The 24981-nt window shown below is 39.4% G+C and overlaps 1 protein-coding gene across 2 annotated transcripts in view; it reads right to left on the bottom strand.

Moving 5' to 3' along the window:
* The window catches only part of XYLB (xylulokinase), a 238427-nt gene that overhangs the window by 191038 nt on the left and 22408 nt on the right, over window positions 1–24981 (bottom strand). Inside the window, exons 3-4 of one of the 2 annotated variants that reach the window (XM_036738114.1) lie at window positions 7254–7323; window positions 5681–5761 (exon numbers count right to left, since the gene is read on the bottom strand). In XM_036738114.1, the coding sequence (XP_036594009.1) occupies window positions 5681–5761; window positions 7254–7323 (151 nt within the window). Of the gene's footprint in view, window positions 1–1733; window positions 1792–5680; window positions 5762–7253; window positions 7324–24981 lie in introns of those variants that run through there. The other variant, XM_036738115.1, reaches the window with a different exon arrangement.

A 24981-nucleotide genomic window follows, 5' to 3' on the forward strand; every position in this document is an offset into this window, starting at 1 on the left:
TCATAGGATTTAGAGGAAGGGACTTCGGAGACCACCTACTTCAACTTCTTCGTTTTATAGATGAGAAAATGAAGGCCCTGAAAAGTTAAGTATCTTGACTTTAGTCACACAGTAGTTGAAGGCAATGCTACTCAGGTTAATTCTCATCTAATCGCATTCTCCCCTCTCCCATTCTCTCTATGCCTCTGGCTCTTTAAGTGAAATAGTCTAGGAAATACCCATAAATTCCCCATTTACAAAGACCTACACCTATGCCGTGTGTATCTTAGACCAGAAAGGTATTAATCAATCCCATTCATTACCACAACTTTATGATGTTATTTAGGGGATAAATAACATAGAGAATAACACATATACCACTAGGCCAAAGGGTTACCATTATAGAATTTAATTATTTGCTTTTTCTTACTTTTAGCTACAAGTCCAGCTCTTTAGCTCTTTGGTCCACATTATGTCAGATGGCTTATAGCACCTACCTCTCAACTTGCCCATCATGGAACATCTGTACTCCTGGCACTTGCTAGAGAACACAGTCATGAATTGACAGTAATCCAGCTTCTGGCAAAGGGATTCTTGAGACATCTAATACTGTACTTGCATGAGTCAGCCGAATGGACCTGTTAACACTCCATTCACCAAGCTCTGTCCCAATATGGTTAGAAAAAGTAATGAAAGGAGTTGTCTTTGATGAACTTTACTATTATTTTATCTTTTCCTCAGTCAGAGGGAAAAGGTGATGTTAGATAGTCAATGATTAGGTAGGAAAAGGAGTGTGGAATGTCCAAAAATTCAGTTAGCAACCAAGTGGCTTCCTGGTTGGCTGACGAGTATGCCTAGTAATTTAGAACAGACAAATGTGATTAAGTCAGGGTACCCTCATGGGCAAATCCCAATATAGCATAAAGTGTTTAGGTATTAACATATAATATTATTATATTATATTCATGTGAGATATCAATATATTACAATTACTATAATATTTTATAGTATAATGTTAATCGACAATAGAAGGCTAGGAAAAGGGAGTAGAGTATGATTGTGAGCTCTATGCCTAAATACAATTGTGAGGGCCCATCTAGGACCAGGAAATTTTAAATAATTTGGTTGGAAAGCTTAGGTACCACTTAGCTTGGGATGGTATCATTTTTGCTTTACATCTATTTCTCTATACTTACTCAGGTATTTATTTTTTATTTTGCATAAACACTTTCCTCTTGAAAATGAACTCTTGTGGATTAGCACATGTGGCAAGAAGAGTAAAATCAAAAGGAAAGTGTGAGTTGGATATCAGCTTCATCAGGCAGCCAATGGCAATAGCAGAATTAAAAGAGGTGGAACAGGTAGATAGAAAGACCCAGTGAACCCAAGGAGAGACAAGCAGGCTGGAGGACTAAAAAGGTCAAGATAGGGCTTGGTCGGAGCTCAGTGATCAATGCAATTAAGAAATCAGCAAAGGAGAAAGGTCTGAAGTCAAGGGAAAAGTCTCTGGGCCCAGTTTCAAGGATGATCTGAGGCTCTGGAAAGCTGACACAATTTGAAAGGTCTAAGGTCCTGGGTTAGATCCTTTAAAGGGTGTCAGGTCCCTAAACTGTGATATCTCATAGGCCCACAGAAATACCTCTATTGAAATGCCATCACTGAGTAAAGATATCATGTTCTATACACAGCCCTTATACAAGGTTAGCACAATACAGTGTCATCATCCATTAAACAAATATTTATTTTGCACTTACTATTTGAAAGGTAAGAAGCAAGATGGCATAATGGATAGAGAGCCAACCTCAGAGTCAAGTAGACCTGGGTTCAAGAGTTGTTTCTGAAATATAATGACTTGATGATGACCTTGAGCAAATCACAGCCTCTTAGTGCCCCCAAGAAACTCTCTAAAGTTGTAAATGGAAAAGCAGGTGACAACCTGTATTGATAAAATAAATTTCTTCAGTCAGAGGTTCCTGTACCAATGACAAACCAATTCCCTCTCCAACATGAAAGGCACTATATTAAGTACTCATAATACAAAGATTGGGAGGTGGTAGATTCATGTCCATTGGAGGTCTTTCAGAAGAGGCTAGATGACCTCTTATAAAAAGGTTGTATATAGAAGGGACTCTTTTTCAGGTATACAATGTACCAGATGGATGCTGAGGTCTCTTCCAGCTCTCAAATTCCATGATTTTACAGAGGTGAAAAATAACACAATCCCTCCCCTCAATGATCCTATATCCCACAATTCTTACTTTGCATCAATAAGTATAACAAGAGTTAGGATGTGATAGGGGCACAAGAGGGATTTGGATAAAATTCAGTAAAAAAAAACCTGAAGAAGGGAAAAGGTCACTTTCACCTTGTGGGAAAATGAAAGACATCATGGAGGAGATGACACTTGAGCTGTTTCTTGAAGGAGAAGGGTTTTGACCCACAAAGATCTGAAGGCATGTGATAGAGACATGAGGATGAACTGTACAAATACACAGAGGCTGGGGAGTACAAACTCAGATTCAGAAACAACAATCAATACTCCAGTTTGGCTGGAACATAGAGCCTGTGAATAGAAATAATGTGAAATATGACTAGACAGATTGGAGCCAGAGTATGGGCAGCCTTTTCTGGGAGGCTAAGGAGTTTATGTGTTATCTGATAGGCATTAGGAAGCCATGTAAGGTTTTTGACCAGAGGAATAGCAGGCATACTTGTGTGCTAGGAAGATTGTTTTGGCAGTGGTATGAAACCTAGACTAGACAGGATAAGAGACTAAAGGGGGGACAAACACCGGGAATCTATAATAATAACCAGGGTGAGATGTGTTTAGGGTCTGAACTTAGGGAGATGGTAGTATGAATGGAAAGGCAAAGACAAATGTGAATATGTGAATTCAATAAGTCCTGGCAAATGATCGTATGTTGAGTATAAGTGAGAGGGAAGAGAAAAAGATGACTTTCAGAATTTAAGCCTGGGTGAATGGGAGTTCAGTGGTACCATCAACAGAAATGGTCAACATGGAGTAAAGGACAGGCAGGGAGTGATGAATTCATTTATAGATGCAGGGAGTTTGAGATGCCTATAGAATATGCAGGTGATGATTTCAACCAGGTAGGTACAGATGCAGGAATGGCACCCAGAGAGAGGTTATGACTAGCTTTAGAGATTATTAAGAGTAGATATAGAAATATATGATAAATTACAACCAAGCACCATAGACATCTCTGAGGTCACTGCTACCTTTAGGCTTAGTAGGGTACTAATTATACAATAATACAAAGCAAGTTCAAGCCCCCATTCTGCTGAATAATGTCTACTCACAGACTATGGAGGAACCACAACTCAGATAGCAAAGTTTTTTATTATAAGATAATAGAAAGAGAGTAAACAAGCCACAGAATCAGCCTCATTTTTCCACCCTTCTCTTCCCTCTCATGAGTAAAACTGGGACAAGGGAACAACCTCCTACAAGCTCTTGTGAAAAAAAATAACAACTAGAGAAATAAATGGAGCAATGAGAAAACACTCTCTCCCGTGTATGAGCAGATGGGGTTAGGAAAGAACCCCACCCCCATCTTTGCACCTCCCCTGTGCTTGGTTTTGGCAGCCACTATGGTGCCTGTGGACATCTCTCCAGTACAGTCATTGACCCTTGATTCATAGAGAAGAGATTTTTTTCTGGGATCCGTAGGTGCAGAGATGCCATGCCAGACACACTCTCACAGCCCCACTTCTTTCTTTTCAATATAGTCAAAGGCTCTCTTCCCAGTCACAGAAGGAGGCTTTCTTTGTCTCTTCCTCAATCTCTTCAATTTATCTTTTACCAGTCTCTACATCCAGGCACCAGTCTCACTGGATTCTGACATCTTGGGTCTTTCTCCAATGAATAGTAGCCTCCCTTGACCCACCCATTATGGGCAAATGAGGTCAGACAGGGTAGCTCTCTTGCTTCAGCCATTATGGAGAAGCCCCTATTAACAAATGAAGAATGAAGGTCAATGTAAGAGGAAGCCATTTAAACAGTTTCCATATCTTTAGCAAAATTACAGCTAAAGATCTGTTGTAAATTTCTGTCTGTAAATTCAGGGGGAAAACCCTCTGCAAATGAATGTATGTGCTTCTTTTCCACTATTAAACAATGAAAACTGTGTAGCCCTTATTACCTGAAAACCTAAAGCCTAATTCAGTGCTCAAATGCAATCATTAGCCTGTCTCAGGTATGAGCTAGCAACTGCTCCCTTGACTTCCTTTAGTGAGTCTCTGCTCCATTTTTATCCTTGATTGTCCTATTTTGCTGTGTGTTATTAACAACAACAACAATAATAAAAGCTACCATTTATGTAGCGTCTTAAGGTTTACAAAGGGCTTTACAAATATTATCTCATTTGACTGTCACAATGATGCTATGAATGGAAGGAAGGAGAAAGGTAAGGAGGGAGGGAGGGAGGGAGGATAGAGGAAGGAAGGAAGGAAGGAAGGAAGGAAGGAAGGAAGGAAGGAAGGAAGGAAGGAAGGAAGGAAGGAAGGAAGGAAGGAAGGAAGGAAGGAAGGAGGGGGGAATGAACAGAAGGAGGGAGGGGAGAGGAAGGGGGGAGGGAGGGGGAAGGAGGGAGGGAAGGAAGGAAGGAAGGAAGGAAGGAAGGAAGGAAGGAAGGAAGGAAGGAAGGAGGGAGGGAGGAAAGGAAGGAAGAGGAAGGAAGGAAGGAAGGAAGGAAGGAAGGAAGGAAGGAAGGAAGGAAGGAAGAGGAAGGAAGGAGAGAGGAAAACAGGGAGAGAGGGAACAAGAGAGGGAGGGAAGGAAGGGAAGAAAGAATGAGGCAGCATTTTAAAGTACTTACTATTTATCAAACTGTGCTAAGTGCATAAATTCAAAAGTTCACATCCTGGAGAAGACAACATATTTAGGGGTGTATTGACCAGGGAAGAATGTTTTGGTCTGGGAAATCACAAGAATGGTGAGTGGAACAATCAGGCATGCCCTTTCCCAAGGCAATAGAAGTGTTGATGTAATTAGAATTCTCAGAGACAGAGGTGGAAGAGGTTCTGGGGTGGGGGTGGGAGTGTGTGTATGTGTGAAGATTTTCATACAAATGATACAGATGGTCCCATGACTCAGTCTGTCTCAGGCATGGTCTCTAGAGGTTGTTCGGAGTAGGGCACAGCAGCAGGACACCAACTCTTTAAAGTAGATACTATTATTATCCCATTTTACAGATGAAGAAAGTGACCCTCAGAGAGATTAAGTAGCATGCCCCGAGTTACACAGTTATTAATTGTCTGGGGCAGGATTCTAACCCAGGTCTTCCTGACACCAAGTCGACAACTCTACCCACTACATCATACTCTTTTTAATTTGACTTTCCACCTTCAGTCTTCTGGGAAGTAAGTACAGGTGTCCCCCTACTATGTAATAACCGATAATATGATCATCAATAGCTAAATAGATTCAGAAATGATATTTCATAATAATAAGACAGCTTCATTTTGCTATAGAAAACATTTTCTGTGAGAACAAGCTATAAAGACCTGGAATTGTTTCTACATACAGTTTCCCAGTAATAATGCCATAGGAGTCATTTGCCTCTTACCAACGGAGACGAGTTCCCTTTTCTGAACAGGGTAATTATGTGGTTTGTAAAACTCCACCGCAGTTCTACAGCACATGATTAAGTTATTTAGGGTTTTGCTTTTATAAACCAACCTGGCCAGCCCCAGACAACGCTCTGACTCGAGAAAAGTTGAAACCAGAAGACTTCATCTTCTCCAAGATTACATCCAAGGCCTAAGGAGAAAAACAGAATCAAGAGTGATTGTAATGAACTACAGAATTAGGCAAATGCACAATCCTCAAAATTAAATTTTAAGTGCCTGCCATTATGGATGAGGGCTCTGTAGCAGATAATGAAGAATTATCTAATGACTAGGGATTTCTTAAGCAGTGGAATAAATTAATTAAGTAAATAGGAACCAATCAAAAGAAAAAAGTTCAACTACCCCCAAAAAACTCTTTAAACAAGTTGAATTACAAATCACTAATCTTAAATTCCTCTTTTCCTCTCATTTTGTCTTCAAGGGACTCTAGTTATCAACTACAGAGTGGCCCAAATTTTGATATGAAAATATTTGTTTTTCTTACTTCTTGTATAGTCAATAACCTGACTTTATGGGGAAACAGGAGCAAAGTTTGAGGTTCTCAGTGGCCAGAATCATTGGTTCATAGGGTTTAGAGTAGAAGGAACCTTAAAAATCATTTAGTCCAGTCTCCTCATTTTATGTGTCCTAGGAGCATAGGTCCAGCGCTGGGATGGACCTTTGATAAGAGTGCATCTACAGATGAGGAAATGAGGGAGGCCCAGACATGTGAAGGGATTTTTTCAAGGTCATAGAGACAGAAAAGTCAAAAGTGGGACTCCAGGCCAGGCCTTCAGGCTCCTGATTGAATACTCTTTTCACTAAACCACAATGCCTCTCTTACATCTATTTTAAAATAGACACAATCCTAGTGTTTGGATCTTCATTGTTGTGGACTAAGCTAAATAATGACAAAAATAAAACCTTCAGGCTTGTGAGATATTATTCATTAGGCCCCCCACTCTATTCCAATCAGTATTAATCAGTTTGATATTTTACATAAATGATATAGGGATAATTAAATGAGGCAGGTTCTTACGGTAGGCCTCACACTTTAATGTAACATTCACTATTTGTTTACCAGTTAGGAAGCTTACTTGCACAACCACAAGAACGTTAATAAAGATATCTCCATCCTGTTTTATTCAAATTCCACATCCGAACCCAGCATGGGTGGGATGCCTTGATTCTTTGGAAAGTCCCCAACTGACTTTGGTACCTCTGGACCCTCTCTTGTCCAACATGAGCAGGTGACCATCTCTAATGACCACTTGGTTACTGAAAATGACTCTTACCTTGGCCATCTTAATTTGCGGTCCTCAAAAGCAAGGTCTATCAATCAATGAGATTCTGTATTTTTGCATATTTGGGTATCAAACCCTATAAAAACAAGGTTCTAAGGACCAGGGGCATCTCAGATCATGAGGAAGATCTGAGGTCCACTTGGTTAGAGGGGACTGTGGACCCTTAAAGTACCATTGGCTCAAAGCTCTGCCTCAATTTTTTATTGTAGGTTGGAAAATTTTAAACTCCATAGGCTGAAGAGAAAATCAAGAGAGAGCACCCAGGATGGTAAAGGGCCCAAGTTAGTGCCACATATAGATTAATTGAAGGAATTGAGGATGTTTAGCTCTGGTTCTTACCTTGACCCATATTAAAACAGGAGAAGTCACTCTGAGCTTGTCACTGTGAACATGCACTCCACCCTGGGTCCTGGAGGGAAAAGTCAAAGAGTTTACTAGGAGGGACAAGAGGACAATGGTTTCTTATAAAGACAGAGGAGTTTGAGCTCATTCTTCTGCTTCTAAGATAATTCACTTGAACTGGACTTTTCCTTTCCAGTTCTTTAACATCAGCAGGGAAAGAGATGCCCCAGTCTCCCCAAAGACTTATCTGTTGCTTGTTGTTGTTAAGTCATTTTTCAGTCGTGTCCAACTGTCCATAACCCCATTTGGGGTTTTCTCAGCAAAGATACTGGAATAATTTGCCATTTCCTTCTCCAGCTCATTTTACAGATGAGGAAACTGAGGCAAATAAGGTTAAGAGACTTGCCAAGGGTCACACAGCTAGTAAGTATCTGAGGCCAGACTTGAACTCAGGAAGATGAGGCAGCTACCTAGCTGCCCCCCAAAAGCTGTATCTGCATAATTAGTTATTTGGATAATGTAGACATCCCCCCCCTTCAAAAACAATCTTCTTTTGTAAGAAAAACTGGGTCTATTTAGCTTAGATTACCTAATGGCCCATCTACCCATCTCAGAATTCACCAGATAATTGCTCGGTGCCAGGTTTTATTTCAGCTCCTCAGAAATGAAATGAAAGGAATGAGGGAAGGGAAAGGAGTAAAAAGAAAGGAGTAGATATAAAAAAGGGGGGATGGGATAGTATAAAGGAATTACAATATGAGGCAGTGAGGCTTTGCAGTTGATAGACTTGGGGTCAGAAAGACATGAATTCGAATCCCGCCTCAAGCACTAGGTATGTCATCCTTGGCAAATCACTTAACCTCTCTCTGTCTCAATTTCCTCATTTGAGAGGATAATTATAACCCCTGCCTCACAGAGGTGTCATGAGAATCAAATGCGATGCATATGTAAAATGCTTTGCAATCTTGAAACTGCTATATATGCTACAGAAATGCTAGCTAGTAGAAATAGATGGGGCATGTAGACAGAGTGGATAGAGCTCCCGGGCCTGGAGTCACGATGACGTGAGTTCAAATGTGATCTCAGACATTTACTAGCTATGTGACCCTGGGCAAGTCACTTAACCTTGTTTGCCTCAGTTTCCTCATCTGTAAAATGGGCTGGAGAAGGAAATAGCAAACCATTCCAATATCTCTGCCAAGAAAACCCCAAATGGAATCACAAAGAGTTGGACATGACTGAAACAATTGAAGAAAGCAATAGATGGTTATAGTCGAGGTTCTGCCCTTGAACTTCCTCCTAAGTAACACCACCTCCAAAGATGCCTCATCCTCAGCTCCATGGATCCTAGAACCACAGAATCTTGGAGTTTGAAAGGACCTCAGTGGCCACATACTCCAACCTGTACCTGAACATGAGCGCACTAGCAGCATGTAAACATCCAACCTTTTGCCTGAAGACCTCTCATGATGGCAAACTTACTACCTTCCAAGGCAGCTCATCCCATACATGCATGGCTCTAATTGTTGGAAAGTCTTTCCTTAAGTGCATCTGGCTTCCATTTGCCTTTCTATAGCTTCTACCCACTGGACCTAGTTCTGTATTCAAGGCATGAGTCAGCAAACTAGAGGCTGAGGATCAAATCCAGTCCATATACTGCTTTTTTATGGCCTGAAAGCCAAGAATGGTTTTTACATTTTTAAATACAATAAAACTTTATTTTAAAAGAAAAACCATTCTTAAGCATATTTTTTCCTTTATTTCTCTTGCTTCCCTCTGTCTCAGAAGATGCCTAATGCAAAACCATGTTTAGTATGACTTCATAAGTATAATGGGTTATATTGCTTGTCTTCCCACTGAGTGGAAGAAGGGATGAAAGAAGGGAAAGAAGTTGAAATTGAAAATAAAAATTACAGGGGGCAGAGCCAAGATGGCAGCTGGAAAGCAGGGACTAGCGTGAGATCCCCACCGAGCTCCTCCAAAAACCTATAAAAAATGGCTCTGAACCAATTCTAGAATGGCAGAACCCACAAAATAGCAGAGGGAAGCAGGTTCCAGCACAGGACAGCCGGGATGGTCTCTGGGTGAGGTCTATCCCGCACAGAGCTGGGAGCGGAGCAGAGCCCAGTGTGGGCAGCGTGAACCAACCAGACCAGGAGCCGGGCAGAGCAGGCCCTAGCGCCCTGAATCAGTGAGCTGCAGCAGTTACCAGACTTCTCAACCCACAAATACCAAAGACAACAGAGAAGGTTAGTGGGAAAAGCTACTGGGGACAAAGTTTATAAAGGAGTTCAAGGTTTGGCCACCGCCCCTGGGGCAGAGGAGGTGCGGCAGCTACAGAACTACAGCTGCAGTTGCTTCTGGCCCCAGGCCCACCTGGTGGGAGGAATTAAGTGGCGGATTAGAGCAGGAGTGAACAGCCTGCTGAAGATCGAAGTCCAGTCCGGGTTGGGGGTTCTTGGGGAAGGAGGAGTGCTGGTGTGGCAGAACTGGAGCATCCCCCCAGGCTTGGAACATAGTTCTCTTAACTCTACAAGCAGTCATATCCCACTGAAAAACTCAAGGGTCAAGTTAGTTGGCTGGGAATATGACCAGGCAGTGAAAATGCACCCAGATTCAGTCTCAGACTCTGGAATCTTTCTTTGGCAACAAAGAAGACCAAAACATACAGCCAGAAGAAGTCAAAAAAGTCAAAGAGCCTACAACAAAAGCCTCGAAGAAAAACATGAACTGGTCTCAGGCCATGGAAGAGCTCAAAAAGGATTTGGAAAAGCAAGATAGAGAAGTAGAGGAAAAATTGGGAAGAGAAATGAGAAGGATGCAAGAAAACCATGAAAAATAAGTCAATGACTTGCTAAAGGAGACCCAAAAAAATACTGAAAAATATACTTAAGAAAACAATACCTTAAAAAATAGACTAACTCAAATGGCAAAAGAGCTCCAAAAAGCCAATGAGGAGAACAATGCCTTGAAAGGCAGAATCACCCAAATGCAAAAGGAGGTCCAAAAGACCACTGAAGAAAATACTACCTTAAAAATTAGATTAGAGCAAGTGGAAGCTAGTGACTTGATGAGAAATCAAGATATTATACAACAGAACCAAAGGAATGAAAAAATGGAAGACAATGTGAAGTATCTCATTGGAAAAACCACTGACCTGGAAAATAGATCCAGGAGAGATAATTTAAAAATTATTGGACTACCTGAAAGCCATGATCAAAAAAAGAGCCTAGATATCATCTTTCAAGAAATTATCAAGGAGAACTGCCCTGATATTCTAGAGCCACAGGGCAAAATAGAAATTGAAAGAATCCACTGATCGCCTCCTCAAATAGATCCCAAAAAGAAATCTCCTAGGAATATTGTCGCCAAATTCCAGAGCTCCCAGATCAAGGAGAAAATACTGCAAGCAGCCAGAAAGAAAAAATTTGACTACTGTGGAAACACAATCAGAATAACACAAGATCTAGCAGCTTCTACATTAAGAGATCGAAGGGCTTGGAATACGATATTCCGGAGGTCAATGGAGCTAGGATTAAAACCAAGAATCACCTACCCAACAAAACTGAGTATCATGCTCCAAGGCATGGACTTTTAATGGACTTTTAATAAAATAGAGGACTTTCAAGCTTTCTCAGTGAAAAGACCAGAGCTGAATAGAAAATTTGACTTTCAAACACAAGAATCAAGAGAAGCATGAAAAGGTAATCAAGAAAAAGAACAAGAAAAAGAAATTGCAAGGGACATACTAAAGTTGAATGGTTTGGTTACATTCCTACATGGAAAGATGATGTGTATGATTCATGAGACCTCAGTATTAGGGTAGCTTAAGGGAATATGCGTGTGTGTATATATATATATATATATATATATATATATATATATATATATGTATCTTTATGTATATATATATGTATATGTGAGTGTGTATGTATGTATATATGTATGTGTATGTGTGTGTATATATATATATATATATATATAGAGAGAGAGAGAGAGAGAGAGAGAGAGAGAGAGAGAGAGAGAGAGAGAGAGAGAGAGAGAGCGGGCACAGGGTGAGTTGAAGATGAAAGATATCTAAAAAAAATAAAATCAAATTAAGGGATGAGAGAGGAATATATTGAGAGAGGGAGATAGGGAGAGATAGAATGGGGTAAATTATCTCACATAAAAGTCGCAAGAAAAAGCAGTTCTGTAGGAAGAGAAGAGAAGGCAGGTGAGGGGGAGTGAGTGAATCTTGCACTCATCAGATTTGACCTGAGGAGGAAATAACATACATACTAATTTGGGTATCTTACCCCACAGGAAAAAAGGAGGAAGAAGATTAAAAAAAGGGGGGGATGATAGAAGGGAGGGCAGATGGGGGTGGAGGTAATCAAAAACAAACACTTTCGAAAGGGGACAGGGCCAAGGGAGAAAATTCAATAAAAGGGGATAGGTTAGGAAGGAGCAAAATATAGTTAGTCTTTCACAACATGAGTATTGTGGAAGGGTTATACATAATGATACACATGTGACCTATGTTGAATTGCTTGACTTCTTAGGGAGGGTGAGTGGGAGGGGAGGGGGGGAGAGAATTTAGAGCTCAAAGTTTTAAAAACAGATGTTCAAAAACAAACAAAAAAAAGTTTTTGCATGCAACTAGAAAATAAGATACACAGGCAATGGGGTGTAGAAATTTATCTTGCCCTACAAGAAAGGAAGGGAAAAGGGGATGGGAGGGGAGTGGGGTGACAGAAGGGAGGGCTGACTGGGGAACAGGGCGACCAGAATATACGCCATCTTGGAGTGGGGGGGAGGATAGAAATGGGGAGAAAATTTGTAATTCAAACTCTTGTGAAAATCAACTCTGAAAACTGAAAAATAAAAAAAAATGCAAAAAAAAAGAAAAGAAAAATTAAAAAATTTTTAATTAAAAAAATTCTTAGCTCATTGGCCCTGCAGAAACAGGCAGCGAGCCAGATTTGACCAGTAGGCCATAGTTGCCTGACCTGGGGCCAAGCAGAGTAAATCAAATCTCTTTCCCACAACAAGCCTTTAAATAATAAGATATAAATAGAATGTGTCATCTAAGTCTCACCAGCTCTAAACCTCGCTAGTCCCTTCAACCATTAGCAAACGCTTAAATTTTCCCCCCAGCTCAGAAACTTTCCTTTCAGGTAGAGCTTAGTTAAGGTATCTCCACTTCAGGCTTTCCATCCCAAAGGGATCTCTCTCCTCTCCCATCTCTTACAACAATCTGTACTTCCTTTCTACCATACTGCATTCTAAGTTGTATTGCATTTATGTTGTATTTATTTCTGTCCCTTACTTATCTCAATTATCAGTCTCTTGATGGCAGGAACCTTGTATTCCTCTAGGTCATGCTTCAATTTGTATTATAATTATTTCTAAAATTGTCTCTCTGTAAATCCTTTGAGGAATACCATCTCATTTATCTTCATCCCCTGTTTGGTGCAAAGTAAAGGACTTTGCACACAGTAGGCACTCAGTAAATGTTTGTTGAACTGATTGAAACCGACCTTTGAATATTGGTCAGATGTCTTAGAGGAAACAGTGGTAAATATATGGCATGGTCTAAACCTAAGCAACCATTACATGTTCTTAATTTATATCTGGGCATTCACCCAACAGTCTTGAAGGAATTCATCAATGAAACTGAAACTACTGGCCAAATCTGCATGATGTAACTTATCACTAACAATCAAATCTATTGTAACTTGTCATCACTAACAGTTGCCAATGTACCGAAGAATTGTAAAATCACAAATTTAGAGGTAGAGGGGTCCTCAGTGGGCATCTGGTCCAACCCCACCATTTTATTTTTTTAATTAGTAAAAGTTTTTTTTAATGTAAATAGTATTTTACTTTTTCCAACTAAATGTAAAGATAGTTTTCAACATTCATTTTTTATAACATCTTGAGTTCCAAATTTTTCTCCCTCCTCTCCCTACTCCCCAAGACAGCAAGCAAACAAATATGTGCAATCATGTTGGACATATTTCCACATCAGTCATGTTGTGAAAGAACAAACAGAATAAAAGAAAAAAAACCACAAAAACAAGACAAAGAAAGTGAAAACAGTATGCTTTGATCTACATTCAGAAGCCGTAATTCTTTCTCTGGATGTGGACAGCATTTTCCATGATGAGTCTTTTGGAATTGTCTTGGATCATTGTATTGCTAAGAAGAGCTAAGTCTATCAAAGTCAGTCATCGCACAATGCTGCTATATACTATATACAATGTTCTCCTGGTTCTACTTACTTCACTCAGCACCAGTTCATGTAAGTCTTTCCAGGTTTTTCTGAAACCTCCCTGCTCATAATTTCTTATAGCACAGTAATATTCCATTACATTCATATGCCACAACTTGTTTAGCCATTCCCCAATTGATGGGCATCCCCTCAATTTCCAATTCTTTGCCACAAAATAAAGAGCTGTTGTTTATATTTTTTTACATGTACAGTCTCCTCGTTTTAAAGATAAAGAAAATGAGGGCAAGAAAATGGCTTGCAAACAATCATGAAGATTTTATTTGGCAGGATAGGATTTGAAACTCCAAGACTAATATTTTTTTTCTATGCTGTGCTAACCATTGGATTGGTAAGTTGGCTCTCCTGTATATTACTGACAAGTGGTTAAAATCTATAGTTAAAGATAGGATTAATGAAAATGTAATCAAATAGATCCCCCTCCCTGGACATTTCACTCAGGCTGTCACTTCTGTCCACCCTCCTTATGGTGTAAAATTGGGATCTGCCTTTGGAGAGTCCTCCCTGGTCCTTATGCTTGCTCAGTTCCAGGCTTCCACACCATTCTTCAGACATGTCCACATATATCTTCCACCCCACCCCACCCCCAGTTCCCCTTTATGGTATCTTCACTCATTATCTTAGTTCCTCAAAGATGTATCCCCAGCTCTTAATACAGTGCCTGACACATAGTAAGTGCTTAATAAATGCTCTGTCTTTGGAAAGAAGAATAAAACGAATGTTTAAGGGAAATCTATTAGAATTCTTCAAAGGAGAACAAGTTAGGGTAGGTGAATATAAATTATCTAGACTCGAAAAATGTATTTGAAAAAATTACACCAAAAAGGAGGTTTTAAAAATGAAGGTTCCCTAGGCATATGAGGAAAATATGGGCTTTCTTAATAGTATTTTTTCCCAATTACATGTCAAGACAATTTTTAGCATTCATTTTTACAAGATTTTGAGTTACAAATTTTTCACCCTCCCTTCCTCCCTGCCCTCTTTTGAAAATGTTATTTGATATGGGTTATACATGTGCTATCATGTAAAACATATTTTCATATTAGTCACAGTGTAAAAGAAGAAACAGATCAAAAGGAAAAAAAACACAAAAAGAATAAAGTAAGTTTCAAAAGTATGCTTTGATCTGCATTCAGAGTGCATCAGCTGTTTATCTGGATGTGGATACTATTTTCCTTTGTGAATCCTTTGTACTCATCTTGGACTGTTGTGTTGCTGAGAAGAGCTGAGTCATTCATAGCTGGTCATCACACAATGTTGCTGATACTGTGTACAATGTTTTCCTGGTTCTGCTCATTTCACTTTGCATCAGTTCATACAAGTTTTTCCAGGTTTTTCTGAAATTTGCCTGTTCATCATTTCTTATCACACAATAATATTCCATTACATTCTTATACCATAGGTTGTTCAGCCATTCCTCAATTGATAAGTATCCTCTTAATTTCCAATATTTTGCTACCTCAGAAAGGAACGCTATAAACAGTTTTGCACATGTAGGTCCTTTTCCCTTTTTATGATCTTTTTGGGATACAGACCTAGTAGTGATATTGCTGGATCAAAGGGTATGCGTAGTTTGGTTGCTCTTTGGGTATAGTTCCAAATTGCTCTCCAGAATGGCTAGATTAGTTCACAACTCCACCAGCAGTGTATTAATGTCCCAATTTTCCCACATCCTCTCCAACATTTATCATTTTCCTTTTTTGTCATATTAGCCAATCACATAGGTATAAGGTGGTACCTCAGAGTTGTTTTAATTTGTATTTCTCTAATCAAGAGTGATTTAGAGCACTTCTTCATATGCCTATAGATGGCTTTGATTTCCTCATCTGAAAACTGCCCATTCATATCCTTTGACCATTTATCAGTTGGAGAATGGCTTGTATTTTTATAAATTTGACTCAATTCTCTATATATTTGAGAAATGAGGCCTTTATCAGAGACACTTGCTGTAAAGATTATTTCCCAGATTTCTGCTTTCCTTCTAATCTTGGTTGCATTGGTTTTGTTTGTGCAAAATCTTTTTAATTTAATATAATCAAAGTCATCTATTTTATATTTTGTAATGCTATCTCTTGTTTGGTCATGAGTCCTTCCCTTCTCCATAGATCTTACAGGTAGACTATTCCTGCTCTTCTAATCTGCTTATGAGAGCACCCTTAAAGTCTAAATCATGTACCCATTTTGACCTTATCTTGGTATATGATGTGATATGTTGGTTTATACCTAGTTTTGCCCTATTGGTTTCCAGTTTTCCCAGTAGTTTTAGTCAAATATTGAATTCTTATCTCAAAGTCTGGGGTATTTGGGCTTATCAGACACTAGGTAACTATGGTCATTTACTACTCTGTATTGTACTATTTCTTCCTGTAACTCATTTAACTTCTCCTTTAAGAATCTAGATGCTATTCGACTTGGTGCATATATGTTTAGCACTGATATTACTTCATTGTCTATGGTGCCTTTTAGCAAGATGTAGTTTCCTTTCTTATCTCTTTCAATTAGATCTATTTTTGTTTTTGCTTGATCTGAGATCAGGACTGCTATCCTGTTGTTATTGTTTTGTTTTGTTTTTTTACTTTAGCTAAAACATAATAGATTTTCCTCCAGCCCCTTACCTTTATTCTGTGTGTGTCTCTTGGCCTCAGGTGTGTTTCTTGTAAACAAAATATTGTAGGATTCTGGTTTTTGATCCACTCTGCTATCCCCTTCCATTTTATGAGAGAGTTCATCCCATTCCCACTCATAGTTATGATTATTGAGTATTTCCCTCCATCCAATTTTTCCTCCTGTTTGTCCTCTCTCCTTTCAACCACTCCCTCATCGAGAGTATTTTGCTTCTGTCTACCACACCCCCCCAGTCTGCCCTCTCTTATGTCAGTCCCCTCACCCCCCACCTGACTTTGCTTAATCTTCTCCTCTCCTATTTTCCTGTCAGATAAGATAGATTTCTATATTCAATTAATGGAATATATTATTCCCTCTTTGAGCCAATATGAAGACAGTAAGGTTCAAGAGATGCCCATCACCCATCCTCCCATCTTTCCCTCCACTGTAATAGGTTTTTCTCACCTCTTCATATGAAATAATTTACTCCATTCTACCTCTCCCTTCCTTCTATACCCAGTTTACTTCTTTTTTTCCCTCTTCCTTTAATTATTCTTTATGTCATTCCCTTTACATTCCCCACAATACTTAGTATGACTCCTTATTCAGAATAACTGCTTTAAAATATTTGTTGAAATGAAATAAGGCACACCCCCACAAAGTTGAACAAGGTCCTAGGATCATAGATTTATAACTGGAAGGGGCATTAGGGCCTTCTAACCATACTCTTTCTCCTGAATTACAAGTTTCTTGAGGGCAGGAGTTGCATTTTTTTTAAACACTGAGTCTCCCTCTCTTGCCCAAGCTAGAGGTAAGTAAAGGACTACCCACAGGCTCAATCTCACTCTTATTGGTGTAGGAGCTTTGAAATGCTCCATTCTGTCCCTTGTTAGACAGTCCAGTGCCCCACCCCCATTCCTAGGAGTTCACCGTATTAATACCAAATTTGGTTCAACTTCCCATCAACTTAGCCCATTGCAACTAAGAACTCTTGAGCTCAAGAGGTCCACCAGCCTCAGCATCTGTCAGTAGCAGGGATTACAAGTGTGCATCAAAATGCCCCGCTTATATTTTATACATTTCTGTGTCTCTAGCTCTTGCTGAAATAGCAAGGTAACGTGAGTGAGAGAGGAGAAAGCCTGTGCCAAATGAGTCAAATCACCTCCATCTTCTCAACTATCACTTCCCCCTCATGTTCCAGTGGACATAGCCCAGGATCCAGAGCCCAGCAGCCCTGGGAACAGCACCACCTTGCTTCCAGCCTTGCTCCCATAGCCATCAGCCATGGAAGCAACCCCTTTGGAGAGGAAGCCCATGATACCAATGTCCCACTGCCACCAACAGGTGGGTAAACTCAAGGACCGCAGGACCCCGAAGACCACAGTCTCTTTCCAATCTAGTCTCCACATGTGCCAGGCAAGTCAATTGCATTCCCTGTACTTTTAAAAATCTATACCCCAGTGTTTTGCACATAAGTGTTTAATAAATGTTTTTATTCATTCATTCATTCAACTTCTTCATTTTGCAGATGGAAACTAAGTTCAGCAAGGTCCCCAAGGTCACTCGGTAAATAAATAGCAAATGCAAGATTTGAACCCTGGTCCTTTTACTCCAAATCTAACACTCTTTCCCTTGCATCTTGCTGCTTTTGGACAATTAAAATGAAATAATAGTTTACACAGAAGATAAGGTAATTAATTTATGGAACCTATTGCCCCCATGAGGAGCTGCAAAGCTAAAAATACAAACAGAGAAAGGTTTAAATAAATATAAGGACAATATAAAGAATCCTCTTGTCAATTCTTTGCATATTGAAATGCTTATTTGGTTGAGGCTCAGTTTATAATAAAAAAGAAAATTCATATTAAAAACACATTGAGGCTATTAAAAAAGTAAATAGACACATGGAAGACAGATTCATAAGATGCTATTAAGGGACCCAAGAGATGTTTATGGGGGATGTTCTTAATCTTTTGGGTTTGATATCAAAGAAGACATAGAGACCCTGCTTCCTCTGTCAGAGACAGAATCCCGGGGAGGATGAACCACTGATCTAAATGCAGCAAATCCCCAGGTTCTCGCTCTGTCTGCGTAAGACTTTAAGTGGGGTTGTGTCAGTACTGTCTTAGAGAATGTTCAACAATCCTTGAATGCGTCGAAAAAATAGTAAGAGCAGAAAGTTCAACGGGAGTGTCAAGAGCACTTGAGGAAAAAACACAGAAATATAAGAAAAGAAATGCTTATCTTAGACATAAGTGTGATAGAGGAAGAACCGTGAAAAATTACAGGGGCTAAAGGGAGCTAAGGCAGCTCAAGCTAAGGTGGAGCTGTTACTGTATTTTATTGCATGGTGAATTGAAATCTGGTCTTGGAGTCTGGAAGACATCGGTTCAAGGACTTGCTGTGACGTATAATGGCTGAGTTGCCCTGGGTTAGTCACTTAACTTCTGAGCAGTCTCAGACAACTCTTCAAGATGATAAACTGCAGAGCAGGTATGCATATGCACTGGTTAAGGGAGTTTCCACCAGGATAATTCCTATACAATGAAATCAGAGATTTGGTGTGCCACCCACCTCCAAATTTATTTCTGTACTTTTCAGTTCAATCCTGTGATTACATCGGTGTAGGAATTCCTAGCTCCTGCCATTAATCCAGGGAGCCTGCAGCACTTAAAAATCAAGAGACTTGCCCATGGTCATACCAAAAACAGAACTTGAACCTAGAGCTCCCTGATTCAGCACCAGATTTTTATCCTTTCTTCCACATAGCCACTTTTTATGGACACATTTCATTTTGACACAACAGATGTTTCCCAATAAATCCCCAAACACACCTCTCCATAAAGTGCATTCCCTTAAAAACAGTTAAGCTAAACTTTTTAATACCAAGATTTCAAACCAGTCACTTGCCACTTTGTTTAATGCCCCTATTTTTTAAAGTGAACACAATCCTGGGATCTGGTAATAGGGAGATAAAACAGATGACCCATGAAGCAGCGAGTAGCCAGGCCCTTATTAGAGCTCTGTGTCCAGTTTTGCACATAGCAATTAAAATAGCAGAAGAATAAAAGAGAAGTCCAAAAGACTCAAGCCAAACTGAATGATTAAACTGATTAAGGGAACAAAATCAGGACTAGTGAGGAAAAGGTTTCATCTTGTGCATTTAAAAACAGTCTGAAAAGGGATCCAAAGGCTTCTTTAAACATACAGAAGGGGCCATGACATCAAAAAGATTAAGAACTCCTGCACTGGACTGTGGTGACTTCTCCTCTGTAGAGGAAAGATGGATAGAAGCTCTAAAAGGATCAGAAAAGACAAGATAGCACTACCTTGTATGATGAGGCTCCCAGTGAGGAGAAAGTGAGTCTCTGCTCTCAAGAAACTTCCATTCTAATGATGATCCATCAACGACTCCTTGCCAGACACTTATTCAGTGAAAGGCACTACACTGAGCTCTGGGGATTCCAAGAAAAATGAAATCCAGTCCTGCCCTTGAGGAGCTCACATTTGAAAGGAAGAAATAGGGTGTAGACAGTGGTGAGATTCAAATAAATTAACAACCAGTATGGAATGGAGCAGCAGCCTCTGCAGATGTGGCATGAGCAGGCCCCGCCCCAATAACAAACTGTTTGTACTCAACCTAAAAGGTTCTGCCAAACTCATGCAAACTGGCTGAATCCCACCACTGGGAGTAGATAAATAAGTGAATTCAAGACACAGAGTAGAATAATGCTAACCTTACAGGAAAAACCTCAAGGGTTTAGTGGAACTGAAGAAAGGTTCCTGTGGAAGGTGGCATTTGAGCTGAGTTTTGAAAGAATTTAGGGATGTCGAGAAGCAGAGATGAGGAAGGAGGGAATTCTGGGCACAGGGGCCAGTGAGTGCAAAGATGGATTGGCTTAGGTGAGAACAGTAAAGCAGGCCAATACTGCTCAATCACAAATTTTATGGAGAAGAGTAGAGGGTAGGAAGACTGGAAAGGTAGAAGAGGACAGATTGTGAAAAACCCTGAATGCCAAACAAAGGACAGGTGCTATGTATGTAGTACTTCATGTTTACAAAGCATTTGATGAGCGTTAGAGGTAGCCTCATATAATGGAAAGATTTCTAGATCTAGAGTCAGAAGAGATGCTGATTGGAATCTCAAACTAATACGAATTACGTGATATTGGGCAATTAAACCAGTGTGGCCTCAGTCTTTTCATCTGTAACAAGGGGTTGATAATACTTACAAGGGGACACAGCTTGGCATAATGTATAGAGGGTCAGCATTGGAAGATCTTGGTTCAAGTCTTACTGGCTACAAGCAAGCAACCAAAACTTTCGGTGCCCCAGAAGTGGATGACATGCATTGGGGGAGAGAGTTTCTATACCAGAGAATAGATAAAAGCACAGATTTAAACCCCTCCAAAAAATGCTTACAATGCCTACCTCCCAAGCTTGTTATAAGGAAAGTGCTCTGTGAACTTTCAGGTGCCATATGAATATGAGATATGGATAGGAGATAGGAATGGTAGATAACAGATAGATAGATAAATAGATAGATAGATAGATAGATAGATAGAGTAGGTAAATAGTAGACAAACAAATAGACAGCTGACAGACAGGCAGGTAGATAGATAGATGTCATTTGATGAAACTAACCCTCACGTGAGGGAGACAATACAAGTATTACTAGCCCCTTTTTACAGATGACAAAACTGAGTCTCTGAGAAGGTCACACAGCTAGTCAGTGGCAAACACAGGAATCAACCCATATCTTTTGACTTCAAGCCCAATTCTCCCTCCATTGCTCCATGTGGCCTCTCATTGTAAATGGATCAAAGAATTAGAGAATATTAGGATTGGAGGGAACCATGGAGACCACCATGGAGACCAACCCCATCATTTACCAAAGAAGAAAATGAGATTTAGAGAATCTAAGTGATTTTCCCTAAGTTGTGGCTTGTCAATAACAGAGCCCTAGTCCTGGAATGTAACCATATGCCACCTACAGTCATTACTTTTGGTGGATTATCCAAGGACCTAGTGGCAGTAAGAGCTGTCAGGAAACTAGGCACCATCACTGACAAAAATTGCCAGATACACTCTCCTGGGGATAACAAAACAGCCTTGAAATAGCTTTGAAAAATCCATGCAATTATATTCAGCTCCCAACATCTGCGTTGGCTCAACCCAGTCCTTGACCTGGGTGAGTACCGCTTCCTTTCACCACCTCCCAAACTCACACACATCTGCCTGCAACAAAGCTGTTCAATTTTGTGACACTACTACCCCCACTCCCACCAAGATATTCCCATTAAAGCAATTATAAAGCATGAACTAGGAAAGGCAAAGCAGATGACATTTGTCACTAAATCAGCCTTGGCTGTGACAAAGTCTCCATGATGTGTTTTGGGCATTCTGGAGATAGAGAATGATTTAAATGACCCTGTGGTCCTTAGTATCATTAAGCAACACTTACACTTCTAACCATTACCTCTCCCCACAGAAAAGCTCTTTTCCAGGGACAGAATCTGGCTTCCATTCTGAAAGGTTTGTTCAATTCCAAGGCTGAGCTGAGAGCTCCCCCTACTGAACCAGAGCTTCCTCTGCTCTGCTCTCTTGCTTCTTGCTTAGATTTTAAGGCTCTGATAAAATCACAGAACTAATCATATTGGATCGTTCGTTCCTTGTTTGTCCTTCATTCTTGAAGAGGACCATGATATCAGGAAAGTGATGTCATGACTTACAAGTGAATTGGATTTAAGTGAGGGAGGGCTGTGCAGTCACCAGCCTCACTTTCTCCTCCCATATTGGACAATAAAAAGGGACCAGAGAAAGTTGTCCTCTTGCTTTTTCCACGAAGTCTTCAAAACACACACACACACACACACACACACACACACACACACACACACCAAATGCATGGAGAAAGCTAGCAACTGAGCAGCATGGAAAGCAAAGACTTATTGAAGGCGGAACTGTATCTATTATTTCTGTGTCAGATGCTGTACCTGATCCCTAGTGGCTACACATCACATCATGGCTGGCCAGTCCTTGACATGACCACACTAACAGAAAGAGATCAAAATAGCTGTTTTCAACATAGGTCATATGAACACACCCGAGGAAACTCAATGGAGAAGCTAAAAACATAAATCCTAGAACTAACACAAACATCTTCAAATAATTTGCTAAGCTTCCCCCCACACCTAAATTATACAAGCTCCCATGTCGATGAGCCTCTGCTTAGAGGTAGGTAATTTTATTGCAATGTGCTCACTCCATCCTCACCACAGTCTCTTGGGAACCTTCATAACTCAGATTAATTATTATGTCCTATATGATCCTTTTCCTGATTCCTCACAATTGCTAGTGACTAGCTTTCCTCCTCCAAAAAAAATTACTTTTATATGAACTTTACACACAGGAATATTGTCTTCCCTGAGAAAATGTGAGCTCCTTGAGAGTAGACCTCAAGAGGTCTTTCATTTTTGTCTTTGTAGCCCAAATGCTTCACATAGTGCCTGGCACATAGTAGGTACTTCATAAATGCTTGTTGACTAATCAAAAACACTTTATTGCATTAGTCACAGTAAATTTTACTTAGCCATTCTGTAAGATCAGAAAATATACACAAACACAGTGTATTTCTAGAAGGACACATTATGAGAATAGCTGTTTCTGACTAATAAAAATCGCTTCCATTTCTGTAGCACTTCAACAATTACACAATGTTTTCCTCAGGCCAACCCATGCATTGTCATTTTACAGATAAGGAAACTGAGGACCAGAGAGGTAAAGGGATTTGCCTAAGACTAGATAGTAGAAGAGGCAGGCCTTGATGCTAGGTCCTCTCACATAAAAGTCAGTGCTTTTCCATCCATCTCTTTACCACCTTTACAAGCTGAATTTGTATCTCTTTGGTGGCCTTTTAGCCCTGAATAGGCAATTTATATAGCCTAAGCTTCAGAGGCCTTATTAGTAAAATAAGGATAAAAATATTTCAGTACTTAAAAAAGATTTCCTCAGTGTGGATATTTCCTTGATTCAAACACAGTAAAATTCCTCTACACCAAGTGGATTTTCTTGTGGGGGGCGGGGATGCTCCCTTTACCTTTTCCTCCCCATTGGGAAAAAAGAGAAAAATAAGAAAAATATGAGACCTTTATCTGAGAAACTGTCCATAAATTCCCCCCCTCCAATTTTCTGTTTTCCTTCGGATCTTGGCTACATTAATTTTTTTTTGTACAAAACTTTTCAATTTAATGTGACCAAAATTATTTATTTTAAACCTCACAGTGCTCCCTATCTCTTGTTTATTTATAAATTGTTCACCTATCCATTAGTCTGATAGCAATATGTTCCATGTTCTTCAAATCTTCTTGTAATACCTCTCTCTGTATCTAGGTCATGTATCCATTTTGGCCTTATGTTGGTAAATGGTGTAAAATATTGTTCTATGCCCAATTTTTAGCAGACAGCTTTGTAGTTTTCCCAACAATTTTTATCAAATAATGAATTCTCATCCCAAAATCTTAAGTCTTTACACTTGTCAAATACATAGTATATTCATTTGCTACTGCAAATCGTATGTCTACTCTGTTCCACTGATCTGCCTTTCTATTTCTTAACCAGTACCAGATAGTTTTGATAATTACTGCTTTTAATATAATTTAATATCTGGCACTGCTAAACCTCTTTCCCTTATATTTTTATTAGTTCCTTTGATATTCTTGACTTTTTGTCCTTCCAAATGAATTTTGTTATTGTTTTTTTTCTAATTCAACAAAATAATTTTTTGGTAATTTAATTGGGATGGCATTGAATATATAAATTAGTTTAGGTAACATTGTCATTTTTTTATATTGGCCCTGCCTAACCATGAACAATTAATATTTCTCCACTTATTTAAATCTGATTTTATTTGTATAAAAAGTTATTTTATAATTTTGTTTACATAGCTCCTGGGTTTGTTTTGGCCAGTCTATTCCCAGGTATTTTATGCTATGTAGAATTATTTTAAATGGATGATCCATACCTCTTACTATCTCTTCTTGCAGGACTTGTTAGTGATATATAGGAGTGCTGATGATTTATGTGGATTTGCTTTATATCCTACTACTTTGCTAAAATTATTGATTCTTTCAACTAACTTTTCAGTTGAGTTTTGGGATTTTCCAAATACATCATCATATCATCTGCATAGTTTTTATTACCTTATTCCTCATTTTGATTCCTTCTATTTCTTTTTCTTCTCTTATTGCTATCACTAGGATTTCCATACAGTACTGAATGATAAAGGTGTCAGTGGGCATCCTTGTTTCTCACCTGATGTTACTGGGAAGGCTTCTAGCTTATCCCCATTACAAATAATGCTTGCTGATGGTTTTAGGAAAATATTTTTTATCAATTTAAGGAAAAATCCATTTATACCTATACTTCTTTTCAATTTTTTTATGTACCTATACTTTCAAGTGTTTTTTTTTTCATAGAAATGAGTGCTATACTTTTATCAAAAGCTTTTTCTGTATCTATATAATCATGACTTTCAAAACTTTTATTATTGACATAATCAATTATGTTAATAGTTTTCCTTCCATTAAACCATCCCTGCATTTCTGGTATAAATTCCACTTGGTTATAATGTATAATCTTTGTAATATATTGTTGCAATCTGGGGCAGCTAAGTGGCGCAGTGAGTAGAGCACTGGCCCTGGAGTCAGGAGGACATGAGTTCAAATCTGACCTCAGACACTTTACACATTTACTAGCTGTGTGACCTTGGGCAAGTCACTTAACCCCGATTGCTCTGCCTTCCCCCCTCCAAAAAGAAAAGAAACACAATATATCATGGCAATCTTT

Source organism: Trichosurus vulpecula, chromosome 9, assembly GCF_011100635.1.
Source record: "Trichosurus vulpecula isolate mTriVul1 chromosome 9, mTriVul1.pri, whole genome shotgun sequence".
Taxonomy (NCBI): domain Eukaryota; kingdom Metazoa; phylum Chordata; class Mammalia; order Diprotodontia; family Phalangeridae; genus Trichosurus; species Trichosurus vulpecula.